This window comes from Antechinus flavipes, chromosome 1 (assembly GCF_016432865.1).
Source record: "Antechinus flavipes isolate AdamAnt ecotype Samford, QLD, Australia chromosome 1, AdamAnt_v2, whole genome shotgun sequence".
Lineage (NCBI taxonomy): Eukaryota > Metazoa > Chordata > Mammalia > Dasyuromorphia > Dasyuridae > Antechinus > Antechinus flavipes.
The window spans coordinates 637,982,883-638,000,989 of record NC_067398.1 but is presented as its reverse complement, the minus strand read 5'-3'; the positions used below and the strand labels follow the sequence as shown (position 1 = coordinate 638,000,989).

The window sequence follows — 18,107 nt, the reverse complement described above, 5'->3', positions numbered from 1 at the left end:
ACTGGTTACGAAGTGCTAACTCACCGGGACTGGTTACGAAGTGCTAACTCACCGGGACTGGTTACGAAGTGCTAACTCACCGGGACTGGTTACGAAGTGCTAACTCACCGGGACTGGTTACGAAGTGCTAACTCACCGGGACTGGTTACGAAGTGCTAACTCACCGGGACTGGTTACGAAGTGCTAACTCACCGGGACTGGTTACGAAGTGCTAACTCACCGGCAACCTTTGAGTTCACACCTTTAAGAGAACATAAATAGGCCCAGTAAATCTCTTCCAGCTCAGTCACTGCTAGCACTAACAGCAGCAGAAGAAGATGGCTCTGACCAGCTTTTTACCTGCTCCAACTCAGCTTTGTCAGGAACAGCTTGAGGCTGAGGAAAGGGCAAGATCACAAAGATCAAGGCAGACTGCCTTGGTCTCATCAAGAAGAGAACCTCCCCCTTATGGGTATCGGAAAGGTTGGATACCTCGTTTGTTAGAAGATTTTGGAGATGGAGGTGCCTTTCCAGAAATACATGTGGCCCAGTACCCATTGGATATGGGAAGAAAGAAAAAAATGTCCAATGCATTGGCCATTCAGGTGGATACAGAGGGAAAAATTAAATATGATGCAATTGCTCGACAGGGACAATCAAAGGACAAGGTCATTTATAGCAAATACACTGACCTGGTACCCAAAGAAGTTATGAATGCAGATGACCCAGACCTGCAAAGACCTGATGAAGAAGCCATTAAAGAGATAACAGAAAAGACAAGAGTAGCTTTAGAGAAATTTGTGTCTCAGAAGGTTGCTGCTGCTATGCCAGTTCAAGCTGCAGATAAATTAGCTCCAGCTCAGTATATCTGGTATACACCATCTCAGCAAGGAGTAGCTTTCAATTCTGGAGCTAAGCATAGAGTTATTCGCATGGTAGAAATGCAAAAAGATCCAATGGAGCCTCCAAGATTCAAAATTAATAAGAAAATTCCCCGTGGTCCTCCTTCTCCTCCTGCACCTGTTATGCATTCTCCTAGTCGAAAGATAACTGTGAAAGAACAGCAAGAATGGAAAATTCCACCTTGTATTTCAAACTGGAAAAATGCAAAGGGCTATACTATTCCATTAGACAAACGTCTGGCTGCTGATGGGAGAGGACTGCAGACAGTCCACATAAATGAAAACTTCGCCAAACTAGCTGAAGCTCTTTATATTGCTGATAGAAAGGCTCGTGAGGCAATAGAGATGCGAGCTCAAGTAGAGAGAAAGATGGCCCAAAAGGAAAAGGAGAAACATGAAGAAAAGCTTCGAAAAATGGCCCAGAAAGCTCGGGAGAGAAGAGCTGGAATCAAGACCCACGTAGAAAAAGAGGATGGTGAGGCCCGGGAACGAGATGAAATAAGACATGATAGACGCAAAGAGAGACAACGTGACAGAAATCTTTCCAGAGCAGCTCCTGATAAGAGGTCAAAATTACAGAGAAATGAGAATCGAGATATCAGTGAAGTCATTGCTCTTGGTGTGCCCAATCCTCGGACTTCCAATGAAGTTCAGTATGACCAGAGACTATTCAACCAAACTAAGGGTATGGACAGTGGTTTTGCTGGTGGAGAAGATGAAATTTATAATGTTTATGATCAAGCATGGAGAAGTGGCAAAGACATGGCTCAAAACATCTACCGACCCAGCAAAAATCTGGACAAAGACATGTATGGTGATGACCTAGAGGCCCGAATAAAGACCAACAGATTTGTTCCCGATAAGGTGTTCTCTGGCTCAGATCATAGACAGCGAGACCATGAAGGACCAGTTCAATTTGAAGAAGATCCCTTTGGTCTGGACAAATTTTTGAAAGAAGCTAAACAGCATAGAGGGTCTAAAAGACCTTCAGACAGCAGCTGCCCTAAGGAACATGAACATGAAGGCAAGAAGAGGAGGAAGGAGTAAGGTAGCCTCTCAGAAGAGAATGAACTATTATCCTTACTCTGATGACAGTGGTCATTGGGGAATTCTATGTAAATGGTCAGGAAGAAAACCAAATCTGGGATTTGGGATCCCACTACTTTTTATTACTGGGGTTGGGGGGGGGGGGAAGGGAAGTATACTTTAAACTAGTCCATTTATTTTTAAGGGGATGGGCCATATTTTCAGTGTAAGGTTTTTGTTTCCCCCTCTCAGTCAAGCCACCTTTCCCAATGTTCCAACAAACATTGATAGAAGCTCCATACTACTCAGCCATACCAAATTAAGACTATTTTATCTTTAGTGACGTTAGTTTTGGTGGATTAACATTTCATAGTATAATTAGTCATTCGTGTGTGTGTGTGTGTGTGTGTGTGTGTGTGTGTGTGTGTGTGTGTGTAGTACAGATAAGGTGAGAACTTCCAGCAACTGAACTTCCAAGGATGTTTAACTTCCTCTTCTGTATTTTTAGTTTCTCTAGGTCTCTGACCTGTGTGGTTATGTTGAGTGGTAGCCAATATGTACTTAGATTTTAGACATATGTATTTAACCTCAAATAATGACATTTATCACTGTTCAAGTTATCAACATCTGGACAATTAGTTGCCTGATGTATGGTTCCTCCCGGAATGAGGGAATCTGCTGTTTTTGGTAGGAATAACATCTAATTAAGGGGGGGGGGGCACCTATCTCTTAATGTTCTCCAACTCATGATGTAATCCTTTAAATAAAACCTATAAAAACTGTATACCTTATCCCCTCCTTCTTTAGCCCTTCTACCATGAGCTCTCTCTTTCCCTCCTCATGGTGGAATTGCTCATTCTCATGAGAATTTACTAAAACAACTTTTCTGCTTTTTACTTAGAGAGATCTCCGAGTAGTCATTTTTGACTAGGATTTTCTATCCCTTACAGTCTTGTACACTTAAAGTTTATCACCAACCATGCCGAGTAGTTGGTGGGGTAAGAGGGGGTCTTCACATTATGGAGTTGTCCACTGCCTGTTTAATGTTTGCCCCCATTATGTGTTTTGTCTGGTTTTAATTTGGAATGGGAGAGTTGGCTTCTGTGTGATGCAACTGTTTTAAATAAAACATTCAGATAAAAAAAAAAAGAGAGAGAGAGAGATCATATATAAGGAGCTCTTAGAGCCTCAGACAAGAGTCAGTTTGGGAGATTGACAGAGCCAGGATTCAGTCGGGAGATTAAGAACTGGAGATTTGGCAAGATGGCAGCTCTGGCAGAGGAGCAGATGGAGGTGGTGATCAAGCCTGATCTGGAAGAACCGCCTGGGTTCCCTGCCACACAGCCGAGTGACTCCATTAGAGGGCAGCGGGGGCAGCCACAACAGCAGCCATAACACGGAGGCAGCGGTGTCGCGGCATCTTCAGCCGGCGCTGATGGCGGGACCCCAAAGCCCGCTTTGCCTCCTGCGGCAACTGCTGCGGCAACTGCTGCGGCAACTGCTGCGGCAACTGCTGCGGCAACTGCTGCGGCAACTGCTGCGGCAACTGCTGCGGCAACTGCTGCGGCAACTGCTGCGGCAACTGCTGCGGCAACTGCTGCGGCAACTGCTGCGGCAACTGCTGCGGCAACTGCTGCGGCAACTGCTGCGGCAACTGCTGCGGCAACTGCTGCGGCAACTGCTGCGGCAACTGCTGCGGCAACTGCTGCGGCAACTGCTGCGGCAACTGCTGCGGCAACTGCTGCGGCAACTGCTGCGGCAACTGCTGCGGCAACTGCTGCGGCAACTGCTGCGGCAACTGCTGCGGCAACGCAGCCTGGAGGGGCGCGCAGCTGGGGCTCCAGCAGCAGCTGCCCAGGGCATTGTCTCTCAGGATCCTCCTGGCCATGCTGCAGTTCCTACTGCAGAGCAACCTACAGGAGTCTGAGGAGATTCTGCGACGCGAGGCGTGGCTGCTGGAGGAGGCGGTGGGAGTTGGCGCCCAGGGAGAGGTGGATGGACCCGGGCCGAGGCCATTAGCAAGCTGCTGCCGCTTCGGCGGCCTGATCCACTGGCCGGGGCTCTGGCCCCGGTGCCTGCCCTGCGTCCACAGGCCTTGGTGCCTCTAGGGCCGGCACGGGGAGCTTGGGGCCGCTCCGACCACAGTCACTCCTGCCAAATTTGGAGTAGTTGCTGTAGAAGACCAGCCTGATGTCAATGCAGTGTTATCTGCCTATAATCAACAAGGGGATCCAGCAATGTATGAAGACTACAACAGACTGAACCATTTCATTGAATCTTCCTTGGACTGTCATCGAGCAGCATTCTCAGTTATTTTATCCTCTGTTTGTACATATGTACTTGGAATTGGTCTACAATCAGCATGAAAATGAATCTAAAGCATCAGAAGTTTCATGGTGATCAGGAATGTTATCAGGATGACCTTCGAGTGTTATCTAGCCTTACCAAAAAGGAGCACATGAAAGGGAATGAGACAGTGTTGGATTTTTGAACAAGTAAGTTTGTTTTGCACACTTCCTGGGATTCTTGTCAACTCTTGAAAAGACACCTCCAGGAGAAACAGAATAACCAAATATGGAACATAGTCCAGGAGCACTATTGCCATCTTCAATGGGATGTCTCAGAGTAAGCAACAGATAGATGCTATAGTGGGAAGTTTGGCCAGAGAGACAAAGCAGAAGCAAATAAGGCAAAGATCTTTTTTGGTTTATTAAAAGAACCAGAAATTGAAGTTCCTTTGGATGATGAAGATGAAGGGGAGAATGAGGAAGGAAAGCCCCCCCCCCCCAAAAAAAAAAAGAAACCTAAAAAAGATAATATGGGCTCTAAAAAGCCAGAAACCAAGATCCTAATGCTCCACCTCAAAACAGAATTCCTCTTCCAGAATTGAAAGACTCAGATAAGTTGGATAAGATAATAAAGTTGAAAGAAACCACTAATGGTGTGTGTGTCTTGATCCAGATTGTTCCATTTGTTTCTATACATTCCTTTTTTTTTTTTTAATATCTTTTTATTGATAGAACCCATACCAGGGTAATTTTTTTTTTTACAGCATTATCCCTTGCATTCATTTCTGTTCCGATTTTTCCCCTCCCTCCCTCCACCCTTTCCCCCAGATGGCAAGCAGTCCTTTACATGTTGAATAGGTTACAGTATATCCTGGATACTATATATGTGTGCAGAACCGAACAGTTTTCTTGTTGCACAGGGAGAATTGAATTCAGAAGGTATAAATAACCCGGGAAGAAAAACAAAAATGCAAGCAGTTTATATTCATTTCCCAGTGTTCTTTCTCTGGGTGTAGCTGCTTCTGTCCATCTTTGATCAGTTAAGGCTCTCTTTATCGAAGAGATCCACTTCCATCAAAATACATCCTCAAACAGTATCGTTGTTGAGGTATATAATGATCTCCTGGTCCTGCTCATTTCACTCAGCATCAGTTCATGTAAGTCTCGTCAGTCCTCTCTGTATTCATTCTGCTGGTCATTCCTTACAGAACAATAATATTCCATAACATTCATATACCACAATTTACCCAACCATTCTCCAATTGATGGACATACTTTCATTTTCCAGCTTCTAGCTACTACAAACAGGGCTGCCACAAACATTTTGGTACATACAGGTCCCTTTCCTTTCTTTAGTATCTCTTTGGGTATAAGCCCAGTAGAAACACTGCTGGATCAAAGGGTATGCACAATTTAGTCATAATTTAAATAAACCTCTGACCTCATGAATAAATCTCACTGCACTATTTACTGAGTAACTGATGTAAGTGCATCTGAGAATTTCATAAGCCAGCAAAACAATAGCTCCTATTAAAGAAATTCTCTTACGTGAAGATGACAAAATACTGATTAACATGGGAAGTGACTTCCTATATTTCTCTAGTTCCCCTCCTTGTAAACTAACAATCTTTTTTTGAGGGAGGTAGAATAAAGATTTTCAGCTAAACCTCGACTTCAAGTGTATTATATTTTGTATTATCAGCTAACTGAAACCAAATGCAGACATTTCAGTTGCTTTCCTCCAATACAGAGCCTTGCTTTGGGAAACTAAAAGCAGATTTAGACAGACAAGTCACTGCCAGTTTTCTACCTTTGTTTTTTTTTTTTAAATTTTTATTTTAAGTTGACTTGTTTTTATTTACAAAGTATCAAATATAAAAACTGTACAAAATACAATAAACAAACTGGAGATTCAGGACGGGGAGCACAGGCAGCCTGGGATTGACAGATGTGTCCTAACAAAGTTCCATTCTCCCTCCCTTCCTACTGCACAGAGGTGCAGTCTGCCGATCCGGAGTTGGCTTCCACCAGATTTGAAAAGAATGACAGGACATTTGACTTGGAAGCCATGTTTGAGCAAACACACCAGCAAGAGGAGGGGGCAGAGGAGCCCAGTGAGGTGCTAAGTTTCCAAAGTGCAGCAGTCAAGAGACGATGTCAGCCTGAGATCGGTACCTGGGCCTGGAAAGAAGAGGACTGAAGGTCCCAAGAGCAGCCCAGGAAGGGGAGGGTATCTATTTTTTGGCATTTGTCAGGTTATATATATGGTCCTCACTGTATTTTAATGTAAATAAAAATGTCCTTAAAGAGAAGATCTAACTCTGTTTCAATTGATCATTGATGGACAGAAGCAGCTACACCCAAAGAAAAACACTGGGTAATGAATGTAAACTGTTTGCATTTTTTGTTTTGTTTTTCTTCCCGGGTTATTTTTACCTTCTGAGTCCAATTCTTCCTATGCAATAAGAGAACTGTTCAGTTCTGTGCACATATATTGTATCTAGGATATACTGTGACATATTCAACATGTATAGGACTGCTGGTCATCTGGGGGAGGGGGTGGAGGGAGGGAGGGGAAAAGTCGGAACAGAAGTGAATGCAAGGGATAATGTTGTAAAAAAATTACTCAGGCATGGGTTCTGTCAATAAAAAGTTACAATTTAAAAAAATAAAAATAAAAATGTCCTCGATTTAAGTAAAAAAATGAAAAAAAAAAAAGGAATTGCTTGCTTCAAATTAGTAGTCTGAGACATATGGACTGCTAAACAATTGCTCCAAACATCCCCAAGTCATTGATGTATATGATTTGAGCTGTAACTTTTGCACATTTCCTTGTATCATTCAGAAAGTCTAAACCAACTAAATTAAATCAAAGGGGGAAAACAATGAAATATACATGTAAGGCATCCCACCTAAGGTTCAGTTAGAACTAAGGAAATGTGGGTAAAATAACAGGTCATATCTAATTTTTTTTATTGGACTCACTTTCAGTAAGTACCCTTGTATAGATACTATCTTCTGCAAATGTGAAGATGAAGGTGAAATTTCTGAGTCACTGCTTAAAACAATGTGGAAAGCAGCTCTACCTGTAATGGGCCTTTTAAGCAAAGAAACATGCTGAAAAAGCTAAAACTTGTTTTATGCCATTAGCATGATATTTCTTGGATCTCTCCCCTCTACCATGTACACACCTTTTATATACATATGCATGTAGTCTTTAAAAATAAAGAGCCAACATTCAACATTCTAATAATGCAAAGGAGAGCTCTCTAGATCTGTCTTAAAAGCTTTTTTTCCCCTAGCTTGACAAAGCTGTTATTTCAGGACACCATCTACTATTTAAAAAAAAAAAAAAAAGCCATTCTAAAGGTAAACATGAGTTACAATCTTGTAACTCTGTTCATGACCACCAGATCCAATGAGCACATACAAGTTCCTTGGCCTGAGATGGACAAACCAACTTAGTTCTTTAAACTGAACCCAAGAGTAACCCATTGCTAGTCCTTAAGGTTTTTTTTTTTTTTTTAAGGAAAAAAAGGATATCCCATCCAATGTCCAGAAAAAGTTCCCTGTACTTTTGAATGCAGTCCTCATAGTTGGCTCAGAAACCATATGTGAAGATGAACCTTGAGTTTTGAATTTTGCAGTCAATAGTGTCAGATCTTAGGTTGTGTGTGAAACTAAAAGGGCTTCATGCTAACAAAGTAAGCTAGAGTCAAGACAGTTTATGGATTCAAAAGTCCCTGGGTCACAATCTAAATATACAATCAATCCTTAAGCCCAAGTTACCACTGTGAAAGATTCCTCTCCATTATAGGTTCTCTAAAATACCAATCCCTTGGCTTTTCTCTCCAACTTAACCCTGAACACTCTGCTACAAGATCAACTAACCAAACTGAAGGAAAGACTCATTCCAGATGAAAGCTATGCTTGCAAGACAAGCATGGAAAAAGGGCCAATATAAGGTGACTGGGCTAACCTTTTTTTTTTTTTTTTAATAACTTTTTTATTGATAGAACCCATGCCAGGGTAATTTTTTACAACATTATCCCTTGCACTCACTTCAGATTTTTCCCCTCCCTCCCTCAGCTCCCTCCCCCAGATGGCAAGCAGGCCTATAAATGTTAAATATGTCAGTATATCCTATATACAGAAGGTAGAAATAACTCGGGAAGAAAAACAGAAATGCAAACAGTTTACATTCATTTTCCCAGCATATGCTTTCTTTGAGTGTAGCTGCTTCTGTCCATCGTTGATCAATTGAAACCGAGTTAGATGCGACAAAGAAATCTACTTCCATCAGAATAGATCCTCATAAAGTATCGTTGTTGAAATATATAATGATCTCTTGGTTCTTCTCATTTCACATAGCATCAAGTTCATGTAAGTCTCTCCAAGCCTCTCTGGATTCATCCTGCTGGCTGGTCATTTCTTACAGAACAATATTCCATAACATTCATAATACCACAATTTATCCAGCCATTCTCCAATTGATGGGCATCCATTCATTTTCCAGTTTCTAGCCACTACACACAGGGCTGCCACGAACATTTTGGCACATACAGGTCCCTTTCCCTTCTTTAGTATCACTTTGGGATATAAGCCCAGTAGTAGCACTGCTGGATCAAAGGGTATGTACAGTTTGATAACTTTTTGGGCATAATTCCAGATTGTTCTCCAGAATGGTTGGATTAGTTCTCAACTCCACTAACAATGCATCAGTGTCCCAGTTTTTCCGCATCCCCTCCAACATTCATCATTTTTTCCTGTCATCTTAGCCAATCTGACAGGTGTGTAGTGATGTCTCAGTTGTCTTAATTTGAATTTCTCTGATCAATAGTGATTTGGAACACTCTTTCATATGAGTGGAAATAGTTTCAATTTCATCTTCTGAAAATTGTTCATATCCTTTGACCATTTATCAACTGGAGAATGGCTTGATTTCTTATAAGTTAGTCAATTCTTTATATATTTTGGAAATGGGGCCTTTATCAGAACCTTTATTTGTGAATATGTTTTCCCAGTTTGTTGCTTCCCTTCTAATCTTGTTTGAATTAGTTTTGTTTGTACAAAGGCTTTTTAATTTGATGTAATAAAAATTTTCTATTTTGTGTTCAATAATGGTCATCTTTGGTCACAAATTTCTTCCTCCTCCACAAGTCTGAGAGAAACTATCCTATGTTCCTCTAATTTATTTATAATATCGTTCTTTATGCCTAAAATCATGGACCCATTTTGATCTTATCTTGCTATACTGTGTTAAATGTGGGTCCATGCCTAATTTCTGCCATACTAACTTCCAGTTTTCCCAGCAGTTTGTCAAATAATGAATTCTTATCCCAAAAATTAGGATCTTTGGAGTTGTTAAACACTAGATATTGCTATAGTTGACTATTTTTTCTTGTGAACCTAACCTATTCCACTGATCAACTAATCTATTTCTTAAGCCAATACCAACTGGTTTTGGTGACTGCTGCTTTATAATATAGTTTTAAGATCAGGTACAGCTAAGGCCACCTTCATTTGATTTTTTTTTTTCATTATTTCCCTTGATATTCCTTGACCTTTTTTGTTCTTTCATATGAATTTTGTTGTTATTTTTTCTAGATCATTAAAATATTTTCTTGGACTGATTGGTATAGCACTAAATAGATTAGTTTAGGAAGTATTGTCATCTTTATTATATTCACTCGGCCTACACAAGAGCACTTAATGTTTTTCCAATTATTTAAGTCTGACTTTATTTGTGTGGAAAGTTTTTTGTAATTTTGCTCATATAATTCCTGACTTTCCTTTGGTAGATAGATTCCCAAATATTTTATGCTGTTGACAGTTATTTTGAATGGAATTTCTCTTTGTATCTCTTGCTGTTGGATTTTGTTGGTGATGTATAAAAGTGCTGAGGATTTATGGGGATTTATTTTGCATCCTGCAACTTTGCTAAAGTTATTAATTATTTCTAATAAGCTTTTTAGTAGCATCTCTGGGGTTCTCTAGGTATACTATCACATCCATCTGCAAAGAGTGATAGTTTGGTGTCCTCATTGCCTACTCTAAATTCCTTTTAATCTCTCTCTCTCGATCTTATTGCCAAGGCTAGCATTTCTAATACAATACTGAATAATAATGGTGATAATGGACAACCTTGCTTCACTCCAGCTTTTACAGAGAAAGGTTCCCGTTTTTTCCCCATTGCATAGATACTTACTGACAGTTTTAAATATATATGCTCCTGACTATTTTAAGGAAAAGTCCATTTATTCCTATACTCTCAAGTGTTTTTATTAGGGATGGATGTTGGATTTTATCAAATGCTTTTTCTGCATCTATTGAGATGATCATATGGTTTTTGTTAGTTTGGTTATTGATATAGTCAATTATGCTAATAGTTTTCCCAATATTGAACCAGCCCTGCATTCTTGGTATAAATCCTACTTGGTCATAGTGTATTATCCTGGCGATGATTTTCTGTAATCTTTTTGCTAATATTTTATTTAAGATTTTAGCATCAATATTCATTAGGGAGATTGGTCTATAATTTTCTTTGTTTTCAGTCTACCTGGTTTAGGTATCAGTACCATGTCTGTGTTGTAAAATGAGTTTGATAGGACTCCTTCAATCCCTATTTTTTTCCAAATAGTTTATTTAGCATTGGAGTTAATTGTTCTTTAAATGTTTGGTAGAATTCACATGTAAATCCATCTGGTCCTGGGGATTTTTTTCTTAGGGAGTTGGTTAATAGCTTATTCTATTTCTTTTTCTAAGATGAGACTGGTTTAGGATATTTACTTCTTCCTCTGTGAATCTGAGCAAGCTATATTTTTGAAGGTATTCTTCCATTTCATTTAAGTTGTCAAATTTATTGGCATAAAGTTGGGCAAAATAACTCCTAATTATTGCTCTAATTTCCTCCTTGTTAGTGGAAGAGTTCTCTTTTCATTTAAGACTAACAATTTGATTTTCCTCCTCCTTTTTTTTTTTTTAATCATATTTACTAAGGGTTTGTCTATTTTGTTGGTTTTTTTCATAGAACCAGCTCTTAGTTTTATTAATTCAGTAGTTTTTTTTTATTTTATTTTATTTTATTTTATTTTTTTTTTAATTTTTTTTTTTTACTTTCAATTTTATTGATCCCTCCTTTTATTTTTAGAATTTCAAGTTTAGTGTTTGACTGGGGGTTTTTAGTTGCAAGCCCAATTCATTGGCCTTCTCTTTCTCTATTTTATGAAAATAGATCTCTAGAGATATGAAATTTCCCCTTATTACCACTTTGGCTGCATCCCACACATTTTGATATGATGTCTCATTATTGTCCTTTTCTTGGGTGAAGTTATTAAGTATATGATTTGCTATTTCACCCAATCATTCTTTAGTATGAGATTATTTAGTTTCCAATTATTTTTTGGTCTACTTTCCCCTGGCTTTTTGTTGAATGTAATTTTCATTGCATCATGGTCTGGAGAAGGAGGCATTTACTATTTCTGCTTTACTGCATTTGAGTTTGAGGTTTTTATGTCCTAATATATGGTCAATTTTTGTTAGGTTCCATGAACTGCTGAAAAAAATAGTGTACTCCTTTCTGTCTCTCCATTTAGTTTTCTCCAGAGATCATACCTAACTTTTCTAGTATTCTATTTACCTCTGACTTCTTTCTTATTTATTTTGTGGTTTGATTTATCTAATTCTGAGAGTGCAAAGTTGAGATCTCCCACTGTTATAGTTTTGCTGTCTATTTCTTGCAGCTCTCTTAGTTTCTCTTTTAATTTAGATGCTACAACCACTTGGTGCATGTATGTTTAATATTGATAGTGCTTCATTATCTATGCTACCCTTTAGCAAGATATAGTGCCCTTCCTTATCTCTTTTAATTAGATCAATTTTTCCTTTAGCTTGATCCGAGATCAGGATGGCTACCCCTGCTTTTTTGACTTCACCTGAAGCATAGTAGATTCTGCTCCAATCTTTTACCTTTACTCTGTTTATGTATCATCTCCCTGGCTTCAGGTGTGTTTCCTGTACACACCATATTGTAGGATTCTGGCTTTTAATCCATTCTGCTAACTGCTTCCTCTTTATGGGGGAGTTTACCCCATTCACATTTATGGTTAAAATGACTAATTCTGTATTACTTGCCATCTTGTTAACCCCTGTTTATGCTTTTCTCCCTTCTTTCCTCCTTACTCCCTTTTCCCCAGTATTAAACTTGTGAGCATCGCTTGCTTCTCACAGCCCTCCCTTTTTAAGTATCCCCCCCCCTTAGAATTTCTCCCTATCTTACGCCTTTTCCTCACAGTTTCTGTATTCCCTTCTGTTTAGCTTATTCCTTCCCTTTTCATTTTTTCCCTTCCCATTTTCAATGAGGTGGGAGAAGTTTTACCATAAATTAAATGTCTAAATTTTTTCTCTTAAAGCTAATTCTGATGGCAGTAAGATACCCACTATATTCATCCCCCTCCATTCTTTCTCTCAGATATAATAGGTTTCCTTTGCCTCTTTGTGAGATGTAATACCCCCACTTTACCCTTTTTTGGTACAATGTCCTTTTCACCTCTAGTTTCTAGAGCAAGGTATACATGTATTCTTTATAACATCTTTATAGCAGAAATATAGTTCCCAAGATTTCTTTTTTCCTTTTTAGGTTTCTCTTGAGTTCTATATTTTTGTAGATCAAACTTTTTGTTAAGTTCTGTTTTTTTCATCAAAAATAGGTGAAATTAGCCTATTTCATTGAATGTCCATCTTCTTTCCTGAAGAAAGATGCTCATTCTGGCTGGGTAAGTTATTTTTGGCTACATACCAAGTTCCTTAGCCTTTTGGAATATCAGATTCCAGGCCTTTCGATCTTTTAATGTGGATGCTACTAGATCCTAGGTAATCCTTATTGTGGCTCCTCTATATTTGAATTGGATTTTTCTAGCTGCTTGCAGTATTTTTTCCTTTTTCTCAGGGTTCTGGCATTTAGCCACTATATTTCTTGGTGTTTTGATTTTAGGATCCCTTTCAGTAGGTGATTGATGAATTCTTTCAATGTCTATTTTACCCCTGTTTCTATGACTTCTGGGCAGTTCTCTTTGATAATTTCCTGGAAAATAGTGTCCAGGCTCTTTTCATCATATTTTTCTGGGAGTCCAATGATTCTCAGATTGTCTTCTCCTAGATCTAATTTTCTGGGTCTGTTTTCCCAAGAAGGTATTTCACATGTTTTTCCATCGTTTGATTTTTTTTTTGTTTGTTTGTTTTGTTTGACTGATTCTTGTTGTCTCCCGAGTCATTCAATTCCATTTGTTCGATTCTGATTTTCAATGAAGTATTTTCTTCACTTACTTTTTTTTAATATCTTTTTCTAATTGCCCAATTGAGTTTTTTTAAGTGAGTTTTGTTCTATGGAATTTTTCCATTTTGCCATTTTTTAGAGAGCTATTTTCTGTTTCCAGTTCACTAATTCTATTTTTCAATGATTTGATTTCTTTATCCACTCTGTCTTTAAATAAGTGGAATGACTTCTCTAGACTCTCTTGCCAAACCTCCCTTTCTCCTTTTTCCCATTTTTCTTCTAGCTCTCTTGTGAGAGCCTTTTTAATTCTATGAGATTCATCTGTGCTGAGGAACAGATTATATCCTCCTTTGGGGATTCACCTGGAGACAGTCTATTTTTAGTCTCCTCAGGGTTTAGAGTCTGCTCTCTATCCATATAGAAGCTGTCAATGGTTAAGATCATTCAATTTTTTGCTCATTTTGTCAGAACAAAAAAAGCCAAAGTAGCAAAGAAAAAAAGAAAAAACCTCAAATGGAATCTGCTTTCTTTTTTGGGCTGGGTGGTGTTACTGAGTTTCCTCTATAGACTGCGGGGGGGCAGCAGTGAGGCACTAGTAGGACAGCTATGGCTGTGCTGCACCTGGGCTCTGAGACAGAGCGTGCTGAGACACTGTGGGGGAGGGATGGCCAGGTCCTGAGAGACTCTAGCTGTTCGGGGTTGTATTAGTTGTATTCTCCACCATCTTGGCCAGAAGTCCTGGGCTAACATTCTTATCCAATTTATTCCATAGTCAATCTAGCAAGAAAGACTGCTCACCTCTAGTAGCACCCCAAAGTAAAAAATTGGTAGAAATTCTCATGGAACATTTGGAAGGAACTCTTAGGGCCAGAACACTGAAGTGACATACATGACAATTACATAAAGTTAACCTACTAATAGAGGAGAAATCTGTAAGTGAGGCTATTCAGGAAGTGGTAAAATATGAAAGTTCTCCCATAGTGAGCAGAAGCCATGTCAACTTCTGCCATCCAGAGCATCTTTTTGATACTTAGTAGGCAGGACCTGTCTACAAGATAAATGGGAAGATAAGGAATCCAGGAACTAAGAGTGGGAAGCATTTCATTTCTTCTTTATTTGCCATCTAAGAAGGAAATTAGTGACAGATCCTGCTTTTAAAGAAAGCAAGGACAGAAATCCTAGCCTGTGTTAGGATAAACTCATTTTTGTTCAAAGAAAGTTATAATTGTTTTGAACAAAAGGAAGACTTCAATCCTATCAGTAGAACTATTTGCCCTCCAGCATTAAACCATATTATAGGAATGCCCTTGACCTACTTCCCATGAATCCTGAAAAGCCAGTCCAATCTCTAAGCTGTCCCTTTAGGTCCCAGGTACTAGGGGAGAAGGCCATATCCATTCCCATAGGTAAAAATTATTGAGCTATTCTGTCCATGAAAAAGAACTCTTCTCAAACCTGGTCCTATGAGAATGCCATCTATGGCTTATTTCTCTGAAATAAAGTTATGACTCTCCCTGTAAACCTTTTAAGGTTGGAGCAATACCAGTGATAGAATCTCCCATGGAGAAGACAAGGTAAAAATTCAAGAATATTAAGACATTTAAAAAAAAAAAAAACTTAACTCACTCCCCACTTCTTGAATACCTCTACTATGCCATGAACATTAGGCAAGCCAGACTGGGAAACTTTTGGGAGTTCCACTTGCCACTATTTAAATGATACTCAATTCAGAGCTCTATTTTCCCCTGCTGATTCAAGGAAATCCACAAGATATTGTGATCATGTTCCCATTAAAATCTTGAAACCCAATTCACTTCTGCCAGCAATAGTTATGATAATCATGAAAAAATTATATTTTCTTGCCTTTTTTCCAAGTCACTATTTGCAATGACTTCAAATCGCTTTAATTAACTCCTCCACATGGAGATTTCACTTCTGATAATCTGAAGAATGAAGTGACCACTTGAGCTTAGAATAGGGTATTCATGATGGTGATAATTCAGCTGCTTTTTCTCTGGGGACCCATTATTATTATTTTTTTTTTAACTTGTAAAAAAATTTTTTTGAAACCAGTGTGAGCATGGTCATTAATCCTGGGAAAATAGTTTGGGTTATATGATTCTATAATAAATGGGCTTACTGAGAATAAAAGTTTATATAGATTTAATGACGAGTCTTTATACCAGGGTGAGTTTAAAGAAAAGAAAAAAAAAAAAAGGTAAAAGATGTTAAGTGAAATCTTGTGAAAACCTGGTAAGTTTATTTTCAACTCTGAGTAAAAATAATTGTATCTAGTTCTAAGCTATAATTAATGAGACTTGCTACTGAGAAAATCTCTTGGTACTATAACAGTTTTGAGTTGATTTTCAGATATGAGTCTGATGGATCATTAAATTATTAATTCACCATTTGAGAGAAATGGTGCAAGCTACTTACAGGAATATGATCCTGAACTATATTACAGGTGTAGGTTTGTATCTGGGCAAGTTAGAACAGCCTTTGTCCTAACCTTAAGGTGGTATCCTTTTGGCTCAGTTTCCAATTGTATTGCTTTGAACTGGTGCATTCCCCACCTGGTTATCCCCAAATCTGACTGATGTAGAAGTGTTACTGCATGAATGGTTGTAAACAGATTTACTTGAAATCAAACTAAAGCTAAGAATGCTTTTATCCTGTCATTCATTCATATATATTTATATATTATATATGTAATTTTATAATATATATTTATTTTATAAATATGAATATATAATTATAACTACACACACACGGAAAGTTCATATGTTTACTAAGTTGCTATGAGAATGGTATTTGGATTTATGAACACTGAAAATGAGAAGCGAGAATGCTGAGCTGGAGACAGAATGCAAGGAGTATGCTAATTTTTTTTTTTCTTAAAGAATCTTAAAAATCTGATCAATAGTCTCAAAATGAAGTGGCAACATGTTTACAATTCTTAAAAAAAAAAAACATCATATGGAGCACAAGTCCTATAAGGAACAATTCAAAGGAACTAGCAAAATAGCTAGGTTATAATATGGCAAAACAAAATACCTCATTACTTTAGAAATCTATATAATAAGAACTTATGGATAACAAAACTGTTATGGGCCAGAACTTGAAACGAGATGTTAACTCAATGGAATTAATAGAAACAATGCTTAAGTTTACACCTTTAAGAGTTCACACATTAGAGTTCACAAGTCGGGAGATTTACAAGTTTACACCTCCCACAATCCCACTCTTGGAGGAGAAGTCAACCTTTGAGTTCACACCTTTAAGAGATCATATATAAGAAGCTCTTAGAGCCTCAATCTATGAGTCAATTGAGGAGACTGAGAAGCTCGAGACTGCAATCAGGCAGAACTGGGGATTCTGAAGAGGAGAGGCTGAGGTGGCAAAGGACTAGCAACAAGAACTCTCGGAACCAAGGAAAGCTTACCGGGCTATTTTGGAAGAGACAATAAAGGACTGGACTTTAACTCCTGGCTGTATTTGAGGTGATTATTACATTGAACTGAACCTAAAGCTGCCTCCAGAAACCTCCCCAAGAAACCTGCTCCCAGAGAACATCATTTTAGAAAAGAACACCACACAAAACAATGTCACAGCTTAAGCTCAAGAAAAATTCATTCAATTGGAGTCACCTAGATTAGATGGCTGAAAGACTTATGACTTCAAGCTGTCTCAAAAGTATTTACCTACCAATTCAGATTTTAGAAACAAATTCTTTCCAGATCTGATTAGATAAAATGGGGGTGTGATGATCCTGGTAAGTATTATCAGGAGAGAATCCAGGCGAGTACAAGTTCCAGAAAAACAAAAAAACTGATCAAGCCAGGTTTGAGGAGAGAAATAGAAAATTAGGATTAAAAAATGGACTTAAGATATTCATTTAAAATAAAAATTTTAGATTCCAAATTGGATCAGAAAAAAGTGGAGACACAGGTAGATAATAGATCAGTAAAAAGTGGTTGTTTTAGTGAATCATAAGGTTCATGAAATTAGTGCTTTAACAGTTATTTCCATGTTGATATGATAGTAAAGATATATAGCTTTTAAAATGAGGGAAGCAATGGTTCTGCTTGTGTTTGATCTGGGCAAAGACTAACAAGAATAATGTGCTCAGATGATATTTTCAGGATGCAGTAAGGTGGAGAGTTTTCAGAGGAAGTGACAGCCTGGTGAAAGAACTGCAGACTATGAAAGAGATAGGACTAGGAGCAACTAAAATCAAATTTAAGCTTGTAAGACTTGTAAAAGAATAACTATCCAATATTGGCAGATAGTCCGTTTTTCTGCTTGCTGGGGAAATAGATGAAGGATTCTAAATGCTGAATGATAACTTCTTGGGGATATATGATGTGTGAACAGATGACTAAGTGACCTTAACTTATCCTACCACATAAGTCAAAGCCCAGTAATTCTCAGGATAAGCTGACTTTGAAAAGAAATATTGTCACAAAAAATAGCCAATACCTCAAAAATCCATACTTACATAAAGGAGGGATCATAGCCCCTCTTTCTAAGTCCGAATGCTCCTCTATCAAAAGAACATTTATCTGAAGCACCTTTTAAATAGGGGTGAAGTTCATAATAAAGATTATCTGGTTCTTGATCAACAGCAATTATTGTCAT

At 38.4% G+C, this 18,107-nt stretch overlaps 1 protein-coding gene and 1 pseudogene across 1 annotated transcript; both read left to right on the top strand.

The window, feature by feature from the left end:
• Nucleotides 1-317: 317 nt before the first annotated feature.
• Nucleotides 318-1,928, top strand: LOC127539681 (SNW domain-containing protein 1-like). The gene has a single exon (XM_051963989.1). It carries the CDS (start codon nt 318-320, stop codon nt 1,926-1,928), a length of 1,611 nt encoding a protein of 536 aa, XP_051819949.1.
• A 1,242-nt stretch (nt 1,929-3,170) lies between these two features.
• LOC127547843 (transcription initiation factor TFIID subunit 5-like) lies at nt 3,171-6,395 on the top strand (annotated as a pseudogene).
• The last annotated feature ends 11,712 nt before the right edge of the window (nt 6,396-18,107 follow it).

Coding starts and splice junctions, on each gene's coding strand:
- LOC127539681 (XM_051963989.1), top strand. CDS start 318: ATGGCTCTGACCAGCTTTTTACCTGCTCCAACTCAGCTTTGTCAGGAA.